This window comes from Pygoscelis adeliae, unplaced genomic scaffold (genome assembly GCF_000699105.1).
Source record: "Pygoscelis adeliae isolate BGI_AS28 unplaced genomic scaffold, ASM69910v1 Scaffold351, whole genome shotgun sequence".
Lineage (NCBI taxonomy): Eukaryota > Metazoa > Chordata > Aves > Sphenisciformes > Spheniscidae > Pygoscelis > Pygoscelis adeliae.
This window is the reverse complement of record NW_008824112.1, coordinates 57025-71313: the sequence shown is the minus strand read 5'-3', so window position 1 is coordinate 71313 and position 14289 is coordinate 57025. Positions and strand designations below refer to the sequence as shown.

At 51.9% G+C, this 14289-nt stretch overlaps 2 protein-coding genes across 2 annotated transcripts in view; both read right to left on the bottom strand.

The window, feature by feature from the left end:
• The window catches only part of LOC103925517 (olfactory receptor 52B2-like), an 8937-nt gene extending 6567 nt beyond the window's left edge, over window positions 1-2370 (bottom strand). Inside the window, exon 1 of the mRNA XM_009334248.1 lies at window positions 1446-2370. Within this exon, the coding sequence (XP_009332523.1) occupies window positions 1446-2370 (925 nt within the window). The remainder of the gene's footprint in view (window positions 1-1445) is intronic.
• Window positions 2371-13880: 11510 nt separating this feature from the next.
• LOC103925516 (zinc finger protein 3-like) overlaps window positions 13881-14289 on the bottom strand; it is a 2535-nt gene continuing 2126 nt past the window's right edge. Inside the window, exon 2 of the mRNA XM_009334246.1 lies at window positions 13881-14267. Within this exon, the coding sequence (XP_009332521.1) occupies window positions 13881-14267 (387 nt within the window). The remainder of the gene's footprint in view (window positions 14268-14289) is intronic.

The window sequence follows — 14289 nt, the reverse complement described above, 5'->3', positions numbered from 1 at the left end:
GACTGTGGCTGCTGGTGTCAGTGTCTCCACAGTCCTTCCTATTATAATGATGCAACAAAAACCCACCTCAAAAGCGGTGCAAAGCACACTGACCTTCCAGCAGAGACCTGAAATTCTGGCAAGCTTCCCCCTGAGGTCTCCAGTGCTGTCTCCACTTCCTTCTCCCCATGGGTCTTTATGTGCACCTGGGACACTTCAGCAGTGCTGGTGCTCACTGCACTGAGATGAGTCTCCCCTCTTCCTGATCTTGCCACTCATGAGATTCACCGAAGCGGAGGCAGCAGATGAGTTTACTCTGACAGCCTGCATTGCTGTCTTTGCTGAGGAAGGGAGAGGTAAGGAAAAGGGCTCTCCTTGCTGGTCAGATTGATGATGAAGTTAAACTCAGACTGTATGCAGATGCACGGAACTGTCCTTGCTGCTCCTGCAGCAATATCTAGCGCTCACTCTTCACGTTTGCACTGTTTTTCACAATTGTCTGAGGCAGATGCCACTGACTTGAGGTAGAATAAGGTACTATTGAGGCAACTGGTACATACACCAATGAGAGGAACAAGAAAAAGTTCAACAAGCTATTTTGGTGTTGAAGGATAAATCAAATGTACAGCAACTAAGTGGTGGGTAATCAGCCAGGCATATGGGCAGAAAAGGATCTTGAGGTGCAATGTACTTCACGCGGAGCACTGCTCAGCAGTGCAGTGTTCTTGCAAAGACAGAAAACGTTCCTGTGGGATGTGCAGGATGTAGGAGACCACTGTCCCTTTGCACTCCACTCTGGAGGCTTGAATTCAGTTTTGGACACCATGGTTTAAGGGATATGTTTCCCTTAAACACAGGACAATAAAGCCTTTCCCGACCTCACAGGGCTCTTCAGCATGTAAACACCTTCAGCAGCAAGAGGTGTCAGGGTCCCTCAGCAATGCAAGCTATACCCGTGAAAACAGGAGGGTAGACCATCATCTGTGCTGTGGTAAACAGCACTTTGCCCATCCAGCTATGGTTCGTGTACCAGGCTCTGGTTTGACGACCAACGCAATGTTCATGGTCTAGGCACTGAGATAACAGGTGAAGGAACAAACGGAAACGAAGCTGTAGGACAGCAAACAAAATCAGCAGCAGTAGGTGATGGTAAATCAGCAGATGCAAGAGCCTTGATGCTCCTCAGCTGAACTCTGTCCAGTCTCTGCTAGATGAACCATTCAGGGGAAGCATCTCTAGGAGAAACCAGTAGCAATGAAGGGGCTGATGACCCAAGCCCATGTTTCCAGAAATCCCACCACCCTCCGCTTCTCTTTAACCTCTTGGGCAAACCTGTTCCTCCAGGGTGAGAAGTGCTGCAGCACTTGGTGCTGCTTTCCAGATCCCGTCCTGCATCCCCCTTCCCTCCGGCAGGACTCAGCACCTGCTCCCCCAGCTGGGGCAGGGGCACTCCCCCGTGGGGCAGAAGAGGCGGACGACGCGGTCCCGGATTTGCCTTGTCCTCACCCCGTACACAATGGGGTTGAGCATCGGCGGGACCACGACATAGAGGTTGGCCAGGAGGATGTGAACGTGACTGGGGATTTGGTGGCCAAACCGATGCGTGAGAAAGGAGAAAAAGGCAGGCATGTAGAACATGAGGATCACGCAGAGGTGGGAGCCACAGGTGCTCAGGGTTTTGAGACGGGCCTCCGGGGACGGGAGTCGAAAGACCGTCCTGAGGATCAGAGCGTAAGACACAGTGATGAGCACGACGTCCAGGCCGGAGGAGAGAAGAGCTGTTGTCAGCCCGTACCAGACATTGGCTTTTATGTCGGCGCAGGCCAGGCGGGCGATGCCCATGTGCTCACAGTAGGTGTGGGGCATGACATTGTGTCCGCAGTACGGCAGCCGCTTCAGGAGGAAGATGGGTGGGAACATGATGCAGAACCCCCGGACAACAGCAGTCACAGCTATTTTCCCAATCACCGAGGGGGTTAAGGTTGAAGAGTACCGCAGCGGGTCACAGACGGCCACGTACCGGTCAAATGCCATCGCCAGCAGAACGGATGATTCCACAATGAAGCTGAAATGGGTGAAGAACATCTGTGTAATGCAGGCATCGAAGGAAATTTCCCTGGCACTGAACCAGAAGATAGCCAGCATTTTGGGCACCGTCGTGGTCGAAAGCATAAGGTCAGCAACAGCCAGCATAGCAAGGAAGAGGTACATGGGCTCATGGAGGCTCCTGTCCGTGATGATGACGAAGAGGAGGACAGAGTTGCCAAACACCGCAGTGATGTACATCAGACAGAAGGGGACAGAGATCCAGATGTGGGACGACTCCATTCCCGGGATGCCCGTCAAGACAAAGGTGATAGGATCAAAGCTGCTTTCATTGAGCTCATACATGGTGCTTCAGTGCTCAGTGTCAGCCTGACTCTGCTCTGTGCAAGAAAGAGAAGGGATAAATAACACCTGGTGAGCCTGGTGTTAGCCCATGACCACCTACAAATGCGTACAAATCGGTGTATACAATGTCCTATTTGCAACTGCCTTCCAACCCGAACTGTTTCTGAAGGCTGAGGGCCTGACTCACTGTGTTTTGCTGTAGAAAGGAATCTACTCATTCTTTCCTACCAACCCTACAAACTATGTAAGAAAAACATCTTCTCTGTCCCTCCTTTTGCACTGCAAAACAGGCCAGGTCTTTTTCTATCTCCGCTTTATCCACTGTCACAAAAAGCCTTGTAAAAGTCATAATTACTTGCCTTGTCGCTGTCGGTGGGTTCTATATCTGTGTGCACCTGGAAAGCTGTGTGTCTTTGGTAGGACTGTGTGTTTCTTCAGGGAGATGAAATAATACAATGTCTTGCTCTGCTCAGATCAGTGATCAGTTCATTTCTGAGAGCTCCTTGTACAAACCATTAAGATAGGAATAAAAACTGTACCAGTACCAACACTGATAAGTGTCTTGGGTGTGGCTGACATTAAACTACCACCTCTGAAGGTTGTGACCACCCCTGAAACTTCTGCTGGACATGTTACTCCCTGTATTTCCACCTGTATAAACATGTTCACCCATTTGCAAACACTGCAAAGTGTTTTTTGTGCCCCTTCCCCATCCCACAGGGATTTCAGAGACCCAAACGCTGGCAAACACCGGCAAACACCAAGGGGGAAAGAGGAGAGCTAGGCTGGACTTTCAGCCCATGCCCAGAAGTTCTGAATGCCCTGGAGCAACTCTCTTACCTGGCAGATTCCCTGCCTGCCCAGGGAGATGCTAGTTCATGCCTTTACCTCTCCTTTGTAAAGAGGGGCAAAGACATGGTGGGCTGCACAGCATGATCCTTGGACAAAGAAATGCTGGCCCCAAAATTCAAGGCAACAAATTCTGCACTGATGTTCAGCCAACATGGGACTTTCCAGCCTCTGAGCTCAACCTCCTGCAGTTTTCCGTTCCCAAAGTGCCAGGGTAGCCTGGATATGGAGCACAGTCCCCGAAGGGCTGATCAGCCTGAGGGTATTTTTGCAGATTTGAATAATGCAAACAAGCCAAGCCTGCAGAGTCCTCTGTGGACCCTTTGCCATGACAAGGGCTTTGAGGAGAAGGAACAATGCAGGACTGCTGGTTCTATGTGCTTCCCCCCATTTTGCCCCTGTTTGTAGCCCCACCCCCATGTATCATACTCTAGAAAAAGCCTAGGCCAGGGTTGGGATGCAGGAAAATTAGTTTCATTTGTACCAAAGCTAAACCTTCGTTCTTCAGACCTGCTTGCAGCCCGTTTTATTTGTATTGCAAACTGCAGGTATCTGAGTGCAAGACGTGTTTGCATCTCTAAGCGTTTCCATTAAGGATTCTTGTCCACTATGAACCGAAAGTCCACTGAAAACACCAGTCAGTATAGAAAAGATCTTCAGCTCATCACAAATATTTATCCAATTGCCTCTTCCACTTTCAAAACCACGTAATTCAACAGAAGCGAATAAAGATAGGCTACGTCTAGAAATGTAAAGTCAATCAGCCTGGGAACATTCCCAGGCACCAATGCCAGCCAGTGCCTGACTGCATATGGTTTACAAAGCAGTTCAGCAAGACTTCACACCTCCGCTTCTTAGTGATATGGAAATATATTTCTCTCACCTGCAGCTTTACTTCCTTTCATTCTTTTCAAACAAGAAAGCAGTGCCCCAAACACCAGTGTTTAATATAAAATATGACTCACCATGGGCCAGCCCCAAAGAGGAATGAGGAACCTCAGCCCTGATCAGTGCAGAGCTGCAGGGGAGTGCAAATCCCTATCTGTGCTGCCGAGGGCTGGTGATATTAATCCTTCCCCCTCCTGAATCTCAGAAGGAACATCAGCCCGTCGACTTGTGGAAGTTTAAATTGCTAGTGCATTAAAGATTAACAGCAGTTAACACTCCCAGGTGAGTCAAGATATTTCCTGCTTTTCCATCATTTGCATTGCAAGTGTTTTTACTCTGTCCTTGCCTGGGCACCTGCTACGTCTCCTGACCACAGCAAGGACTGCAGAGGGAGAGTGGCACAACATACTGCCCAAGAAGGGCTGCCAGGCTCCAGAGGAGCATCTCTATTGTCCAGGAGTGTTTTATCCCCCCCAGGGTGAAAATTGCCTTGTTATACCGGTGAAACCTCCCAAATCAGCCTCTGAGTTTTGCTCATGCTGCCATGTGCCTCTGTGGGAGGGGTTCCTCTGTCTGCCTGACTCCAGCCCATCATCAATGATCTACAAATAACGAAGCCTATGAGTGGCTGCAAGCACAAAGCTGCCTTGATGGCATTGCAAAACAGAGAAGGCTGCAGAGATTTCTACCCAGATTGAACTGCTAGACTGAACTGGCATCAACTGGAAAAACAGAAACACCACAGTTGCATAATTTATAATATACTGTTATTGCAAAATGATTTTTAAAGTACGTGATGGTGGCAAATAAAAAGAACAGAAACAATAGCTCTGTCTGTTCAAAGGATGCAAAAAATGAATGAAAAGATAATCTGAAAATACCTTGCCTGCAACCAACATGTTGAAGATCCATCAATGCAGCAGAAAAAAGGGTCTGAATACATAGGACCTTATGAATTAATGATTTTTTTTCATCCCAGGGCCAAATCAAAATGATTGAAAGTAATTGTATTTTTTTTGATGAAACAAAGGAGTATGAATTCTATATAACTTGGCCTGCAGTGAAATGTTCATCATTCAATGATTTCTTGTTTTGTTTCAGTGCTGTAGTGCCTCAGGTTCAGAAGTAATATGTAACCAGTGCAGGCAGACAGAAAAGAGATGCCTCTGGTTTTTTAGCAGTCATATTAAGTATGGATCATCTCCCTCCACCAAACTGCCCTGCCCTGCCCATCGTGTGCTAAGCCCTCGCTGCCGGAGGTCCAGATTTTATCTACTTGGAAAACACCCAGAGAGTTTTTGGATGCTGCTTGTGCCATTAATAACAGCAATCACACGCGGTCCTGCCCAAGTCCCTGTCAATGTGTTTGCTTGGGAAGGTGGATTTGCTTCTGAAATATTGCAGTAATTCCCAATTTAACATCTGCTGCCAGGGAGAGGCCAGATCCCTGCAGCGCCCGCTGGGACGGGCAGGGAGGACACAAGAATACCCCCAGGTCTGGGGGCTCCCCGTGGCCCTGGGTCGTCAATGCCAGTCCAGCGGGAAGGACCCCAGTGCCTCATCGGCGCTTGGGCAGTCCTTGCTGCTGCAGCAGCGTCGGGCAGGAGAAGACCTGCAGTGTGAAGGGCAGGGAGCCTGCAAACAGGGACAAAATATCCCCAGGGAATTCAGCATGGAGCCACGGCGGGGGGGATAAGCCTTGCCCAGGCAGGGTTTGTACTTCTGCCCTGCCGGGCAGTCCTGTGGCAGCTCGAGCCCTCGGTGGGGAATACTGGGGAGGAGGACAGGACATGCCTGTCCATCCCGGGAGCAGGGAGCACTGTCCCCTGCAGAGGTTGACCTGGGGCTTTCCTGTATGTTAATGCTGCCATTCTGCCGTATGATGGACGACAGCGTGAGGCGTTTGAGGGCATCGCAAGGAAACTCGGTTTCTGTAGGAATGGTCCAACACTCCTGAATATCTTGGTGTTTGCAGGACCCAGGACAAATCTTGAGGAGGCTTCTGTGCCAGAAAACCCACACGTTTTCTGTCAGACAGCCTGATAATCATTCTCCCATCAGACAATGCCTTGTGTCCTGGCACCTGCAGGTGCCGGAGATCTTTCCAACCCACATGGAAAGTTCATCTTATCAATGTATGGTTTTTTAATTTCCTTTTCATTTCTCTCGCTGTGGTTTCTACAGAACAGAGCTGGCCCAAAGCCTTTCAGACCAAGGAAGAGCTCTTCCACTTCTCAGCTGTTAGAAATGGGGAGGAATTTGGATTTCATATATTTTGCATCAGACGGTACTTTTTAAGAAAAGGTGGGGTACTCTTTAGCCACACACTAATTAAAGAGGAAGATGAAAATTCAGGTCTTCCCAAAAAATGTCTCCCTCCCTACAGCTAGTGAGGGATAACACATCTCAGGAGGACATTACAAAAATATTAAAGCTACAGGTTAAAAATGTTTTCTTCTTGCCAAAACCAGTACACATAAGGGCAGACACCAGAAAAGAGAAGAGCCTGGCTTGTCCTCTGTGTCCCAGGGACCCAGCAAACAGTGGGAACAACCGAGCCACCACTGTGCCTTGACGGTGGATCCAGCTTGCCAAGCGCAATGCCAGCAAGGAGCTCCAGCCCAGGCAGGGGCTGCAGGCACAACCTGCCCTCCTGGCAGCACAGCCCAGGCTGCCAGCGTGTTCGTATTCAAGCAGTTGCCCCAAAGCTGCCGTGCGCCAAGCAAGAAGCACCAAACAGCTGCCAGTGCTGCACAGATAGAATTGCCTGTTCCACCCCAGGCATCTGAAAACCCTTTCTTTATACTGCAATTATTTGTTGTCTAGAAAGGAGGAGATGTCATAACAGCCTGCAAACATGTGACAGATCATTGTGAACAGCAGGAAGGGGTGCTGCTGATCCTAAGGGAGGCCAGAAACAAAAAGAACAGTATTTATTACTGGGATCAGACACTGGGAAAACATTAGGAAGTTAAATTCAGAGGTGAGCAACTTCCAGAGGGACTGGAGTCTGCTTCTCTGGGGATTTAAAATTAGGTTAAGCAAACGCTGATGAAGAATGTCATAAAATCAAAAGCAGAGACAAACACAAGTCAGAGGACTCCACCCTGGAAACTTGTATTTTGGCTGCCAAGCAAGCCAGGCACAGGAAGACCAGAGAGGCAAGTTGTCCATGCCAGCCCCTCGCCGCATCTGTTCGTCAATGTTATCTGATTCTGTTGTGGCACTTGCCAGATGCTGCCCGATGAACCGACTCACCAAACGCACACGGGTGACCTTCGAGGCAGAGTCTGGCAGCATGGCGACAGCACAGGCTGCAGAGTCCAAGGCCCAAAGGGTATCACCTCTTAGAGATCATAGAATCATAGAATCATAGAATCATTAAGGTTGGAAGAGACCTAGAGCAATGGTGTAAACATCTGGAGACCAGCAGCAGAGAGCATCAGATAAGTTTTTCTTACCGTTATCAGCTTCCTAAACTGTCTCCCAGCCATCTTACAGAGTATGATAAAAGACTTAGTTAAAGGCTTTTACCTGTGGAATCGCGACAGCACAGGCTGCAGGGTCCAAGGCCCAAAGGGTATCACCTCTTAGAGATGTGCACACCTCCGACAATGGAGCCTTTCCTCCACCTACAGCGATGAGAGCAATGGTGTAAACATCTGGAGAACAGCAGCAGAGAGCATCAGCACAACCCCACAACTGGACATAGTCCAACCTAGGACTATGTCCCTAGGAACTGGCTTGGCTTCCCACAGCGCATTGGGGATTGGTGGAAGCGAGGGCTGACACCCAAAGTGGAGCATCCTAAGTCATAAAAGCCACAGGCTACACGTGGCTGGGCTCCAGTCTGACACAGCCGTTGCCCCCGCACTCCTGGCTGGAGGGGGTCCAGCCATGCCAGGGAATGCAGCAGGGCAGGTCCACCAGCACCCACGCCTTCTCCTGCGTGAGCGGTAGAGCAGGGATGCACATCGTGCACCAGAACATTCTGGTTCTTCCACTCTAGTGACAGGACCGCAGGTGAATGAACAGAAATCGTTGCGTCTGTCAAGCTGTAAATGCAGCACATTCACCCACCCGGCTGCAGATGGCATCATCTGAACCACCTTATCCCCCAACATCTGGCAGAGAAATAGGGCACAGTCAGGGAAGGAGCTGCGGTCTGCAGTAGGAGAAGATGAATAGCTCCTGAAAGTGCTCATTTTCCTCCACCGGTGCCTGAAATGACTAGTTCAGGAAAAGATATTTTAAGTTAAGTGAGCTTAATCTGTCTCAAACATTCACGCGCATATATGGAAGAAGGTTGTGTTCGCTTTCCAAGCTTTTCCCTAGAAAAATGACACCCTGAATTATATCCTCTGTCACATATTTAAACAAACCACAGTTCTAGAGACCAAAGGGTAATCTTGCCAGCAGTAACTGGGAATTATATTTATTCCAGAAACTATTGGGCAGTCATTTATTTCAGCTCTTCAAAATGCTTTAGTAGCTAAAGTATTTCCAACAAAGCGCAACAGTAACCTCATTTTACAGAGTAATCTGAATAGCTTTTCTGTGCCATGTAAAATTATTTCATGTGAAACACTGGGGTTTTTAGCATTCCCATGATTTCTCTGAAATCTGGTATGGCAAATGATGGAATGAGGGAGTACACAACCTCTTCTCACTCCCTTAAACTTGCTTTGTTTTTCTTTTCCTACAACCGCATGTCACCAGGACGCTGCAGGGCTGCACTGCACATCCAGCAGCAGTGGGAAGGTCTCCTCCCAGCCTTAGCTCTGCTGGCTGACCTGCTCCTTCAGCTACGATGCTTCACTGTGGCTGGCTTGAGCCTCAATAACACCAAATTAATGTTTTTTCACTCAATTCTTAATATAATTGTTAAATGTCTTGCCTAGCAGGAATTGCAGAGTCTACAACAACAGGGGAATTCAAAAAGCAGCTACAAAAAGTAGTTGTCTCCCGTGAACTGGTTCCTGATTAAAGCCCAGTGACCTGGAGGCAAAGATGGACAGAGTCCATCCACACGGCGGGCACAGGAGATGAGAGGCTGCGCAGGGGGAGGGCTCACTGCGGGTGCTGCACCCCAAACTCCTCACCCCCCAGACTCAGGGTGGGGTCCCCAGAAGGGCTCCTGGGCCCCAACCCACTCTGGCAGCACCTACTCTAGCATTTAAGGATATTTCTTTGTGTCCCTGTCAGTGCAGATTTACAGTTTATGCACTTTTACAAACACATATCGCTGCTGCAAATCTGCAACCAAGAGAAAACGTGCCTGAGGAACGCAGCTCCTGGCTCCCTGTTTTCAAGCATTTCCAGAAACCTGGAGATGAACAACTTCTTCTTCCACTGCACCTCCTGGTGTCACCAGACCTGTGCAGGGGTGCAAGTGCTGCCAAGCCCAGGCTTTGGTCACGGCGCTGGCTGGTGCCTCTCAGCAGCTCAGCTGTCAGCACCGAGCAAGCCGCCTTCCTCGTGTTCGCTGTGGAGCATCGGAGCTCGGACTTAGCTGGACACAGGGCCAGAGGACACCAAGACACAATGCCAAGCAAAGCAACATCTCCCCCAGCAATTCTCACTCCAAAGGCGCCTCTGGGAAACACCTGGGCAAAACAAGTGCAACCATCTCCTTCCCTGGAGCACATTCAAAACCAGTTGGTGGCCCTGGGTGTGCCCGGGGCCCCATCCCTATTGCAATGCACTTAATAAAGCTCCAGATGAGCTGTCCCAGGCAACTACGGCTCCTCATACAAGCTTGGCAGGCTCAGCTGGTGACTGCTGTGTCTGCACTGAGGGCTGTTAGCTGATGGACACAGCTGCAGTACAGAAACAGGCTCTGTTCTGCAGGGAATAACTTCCAGATCAATATTATTTTAGTTCACAGCCCTTTAATTCAGGATGAGCTTTGGCCTCCTGCCTGACACAGCACTCTCTGAACACGTTCCCAGCACACTACGCTCTCAGCAGCAAAGCCCAGGATTTATTTCGTGGAGCTTCTGCCCTCCCCTGTCCTTGTAGGTGCCCTCTGGATGGACGTGCACAGCCATGGGGGTGCACAGGGCTCCAACGCCCCCGGCAGACAGTGAGGGGATAGCAGAGAGGAGCACGCAGGATGCACACGAGCCATCACAGAGCCCGGGTCCATCGCCTCCCTGAGCATCCCCCCCACCAAGCCTGTCTGGCATGGGGGCTCGGTGCTGCCTCCCCATCACTGCACATGGTCGAACGCGCACGTGCAGCATTCAGGTGCCTCCGTCCTGCCTCTGTCCCCACCTACGTTTGGTGCCTCCACGAGGTCCCATTTCTCATGGTGCGGTGGAGCAGAAGACTTGTCTGCAAGGATGCCCAGCTCATTAGTCCTGGAGGGGATTGGACACATTTTTTTGGCAAAAATGAGGCAGAAACAGACTATAAACATCCAGTGAGAATATGAGCAAATCAAAGGGAGGGGGTGAGCAGGGGGGGTCCGCATTGCCATTTGTGGGAAATAAAGATCTCAGCACCACTTTGAATGCGCTCCTGCTCTGCCCCAGACAAGGGCCAGGAGTGCGCAGGCAAATGCAGCTGGGTGGTGGGGCATGGAGAGCGATGTTTCTGCCAGGGAAGTTAACCCGGGGGGTCTGGATCCCTCGCCCACTGAAGGCTTGCACGGGGAGCTTCATGAGCTGGTCTGCAAACTGCTGCACACCTGGTTTAGGCTGTTTCTATTCAAGTCGACGGAGAAAGCTCTGTGCTTGCTTCTCGCCTCTTGGAAGTGAGCACAGAGGAATACTGTGGCCAGCTGGAAACCCTGCTAACTATAGTGCTCCGTGGGAACGCACTGTGAATATTTCCTGACACTCTTTACCTAAAGAAAAACACGCAGATGGCGAGATACAGGAACTGGGGGATGATGCTCCCACCAAGCACAGACAAGGCTGCCACGGGATTACTGCTTCTGGGTTGCGGCTCGGTCTGAGATGAAATCTCCCTCATCCCTCCCAAATTTGGAGAGGGTCTGAGCAACCTCCCAGCTCATCACCTCCCCAGGCTGGTACGGCCAGAGCCAGGCTTCACCCTGCAGAGGGAGATGGGTGTGTTTGAGACTCTAGACTGATTAAAAATGCAAGGATGTCGTTATCTTCCACGGCTCTCACAGCTCCCCTGGTACACAGAGCTTTGCACCAGCTGAGTGTGGCAAACGGGTCATCAGCTGGTTTCAGTCTTGGGGTGAGCAGCGACCCATGCAGCCTTGCAAAACGCCCGTACAAGAGGGACCTGGCAGAGCCAGCAACTGCCTGTGCTCCGACATTCTCCGTGGCACCACAACACGAAACAAAAGTTTCACCTTTAAAACCCCCTTCTTTTTGGTAGGATCTTCCATGCAGGAAATGAATGCATCCTGTTCATCACCCCTGGTCTGACACGGGTTAGCGTCAGAAAAGACAACACTTGAGCAGCGCCCTGCAACATCCAGGGACACTGATCCCCCACCCCAGCCCCTCCATCCCCATCCCTCCAGGGCCCTTTCCCCTGAGCCATGTCTCCCTCCTCCCGCAGAGCCAGGGAATGCCTCCCCATGGCTCTTGGGGTAAGAAAGGGGCTGGAAAGGGAGGCCTTGGGCTTGCAGAAGGATCTAGGATCCCGGGAGGGCAATAGCTCTTCAACAGGGGATCATAACACCCACAGTAGTCATGGAAATTTTCAATGGGAGCCATGCAAAGAATTAGAAAAATTTCTTTTGTCTCTCTTCTTACGCATTGTGCATTTCAAAATGCATCATTCAGATTCCCCTCACTTCTCATTTTAGGAAGGAATTTGAATAATGCTGAGCTATCCAAGGCAAAAGTTGGGTTTCCTCCAGGGTAGGCAGCAATTCCTTCTGCAGCCAGTTACCATGTCCCGTCCTCATTGCCCGCTCTGCCAGCACCGAGCCACTGTGTCCGAGCAGGGAGCAGGAGCCGTACCGCAAAGGGAGGGATGTGCTGCTGCTACACTGCAAACGTGGAGCTTAAACAAGGGTCTCTGACTTTCCTCTCTGCCCTGGGACACTTCCCACCATGGGCCAGTTTCCATCTGCCCCCTCTGTGAACACTGCCTTCCTGCATCCAGTGCCGTGGCCACCCTGGACTGAGAGGACGGGTGTCCCCAGGAGACACCCAGAGCAGCCCCCAGCCCTGCCCCAGCCACGTGCCGCATCCTGCCCCACACCAGCACAGGTACTGGCAGGCTTTGGTGGACAGGAGCCTTCCTTGGGGGATGCAGCATGCATCCTTGGGGGACGCCCCGGCATCCAGCATCACTGGGGCTGTCAGCCCGAACGGGAGCCCAGCAGCAAGGATGGCACCCCAGAAATAGAGGATGTCACCGGGAGAAGCAGCACACAGAGGAGGCCCCTGCTCTCCCAGGCAGCTGAGTCACACACAGGGGACTTCTGTGGGGCTGCTCTGGGGAAGGGGAGCATGCGGCTCGATGAGCAACGAGCCTGAAAAGCTCATTGCAGTGCTCCAGCCTGTGCAGAAGAGGCGAGACATGGACGGCACCATTCATCGGAGACCAAGAAACGCCGAGCGTTCAGGAGAGTGAACTGTAGAGGTCTCTGCGAGGCAAGAAATGCCGCGGTCCTGCAGCCCCGACAGCCGGGCGCTGCGGGGCTTGTGCTGGCATCGCCCGCCCGGGCCGGGCGGGTGGCAGCCCTCGCCCAGGGGGTCAGGGAGGGTCCAGCTGGGATGCTGTGCCGCGGAGGAGGACCAAGGGAGGAGAGGGCGAGGGATGCTCTCCAGCCTGGCACAGAGCTGGGACGCAAGCCTGGGTTTCCGAGCCATGTCCTGACGCAGCCCCTCACCGAGACCCCCATCGTCCTCTCCAGATAACTCACATTTACACCACAGCTGGAGCGAGCTCTGACTTTATCAGAGATTTAAGAAGTACCCGAGCACTGCCAAAGCCCTTCGGCTTTCGTCCATGCTGCTTTACCCTGCACCACTAGGAAATGGGGTAGCTCACGCTCACACACGTGTGTGTGCACATTTAACATGGAAGATCTGCACACAGTTTAACTACAGATGGTTCAGCCCTCCCCTGGAGAGACTGCCTGTGAAAGTACAGCTGAGCTGCTGCAGCTGAGCTGCTCATCACCCCGGGGACAGCGGTGACAGGAGCAAGCCCAGCAGTTTGACAGCAAGCGGGTAAGGAGGACGGGTCAGGCTCGGCACAGTCCATGCTCCCTGCCCCAAGCAGGGCAGCCTCACCTGCTTGGTTTCCCAGGCTGAGCTCAGCTGGCTCCCACTGCAGCCCAGGCAGTCACACTAACACAGCCCGCTGTACCATTGTTTCCAAGGTTTTTTTAATCATTTTTATTTATTGCACAGGCCTTTTTCCTCCCAGCACCTGCAAGGTGCACAGAAGGGATTTTCCTCCTCCCTCCTCGGTGCACCTGAGTACAGAAAACCTGACATCTGGCCTGGATTAGACTTGCCCCCCTCTGCTGTGGCTCAGCCCCATCTAAGGAGAGTTCCTCTGGGCTGATGCTTTTGAAGTTTCTCTTCCCCACCCACATGGCAAGCCAAGCACATCCTTAACTCAGGGCCGCACACTTTGCTCCCAGACAGAGGACTCTGCACTGGTGGAGGATACTGCCTGCATCCCATGGACAGAGCTCCTCACAGCAGCAAGGTGTCCAAGCACACGCCACTGGCCAGCCCAGGACATGTGCTCCCTGCAGCCGGGCAGCCCTGGCTGCTTGATGTGTTCAGAAAATGGGTCAGCAGGTCAGCATGGGACCCAAAACCCTACTGGCACTGCCCACAGGGGTGCAGCTTCCCTGGGCAGGCACACCGGTGCATGAGAGGGTCAGACAGGCACTTGAAGCCCTTGCTGCAGCAGCTGCAGCCATGCATCTTGTCCATGTGCCCTGCCTGCTGCTGGCTCGGCTTGGCCAGCCCCACCATGGTCTTCCCGCAGTTGGTATGGAAGCACCACTGGGACCCAGGGTGGCTGTGTTCATGCAGGATAAGGCCCACCTGGGAGCTGAACGTGCAGCAGGGGAACTGGCGCTCTTCAGGGTGGCACAGCCAGTGCAACACCAGCTCCAGGTGGAAGCAGAAGGTCCTCCCACACTTGGAGCACTGGCAGGGATGCTCCTTGGTGTGGATGCGCTGGTGGCTCTGCAGGGAGGGCTGCAAGCAAAAGCCCCCCCCC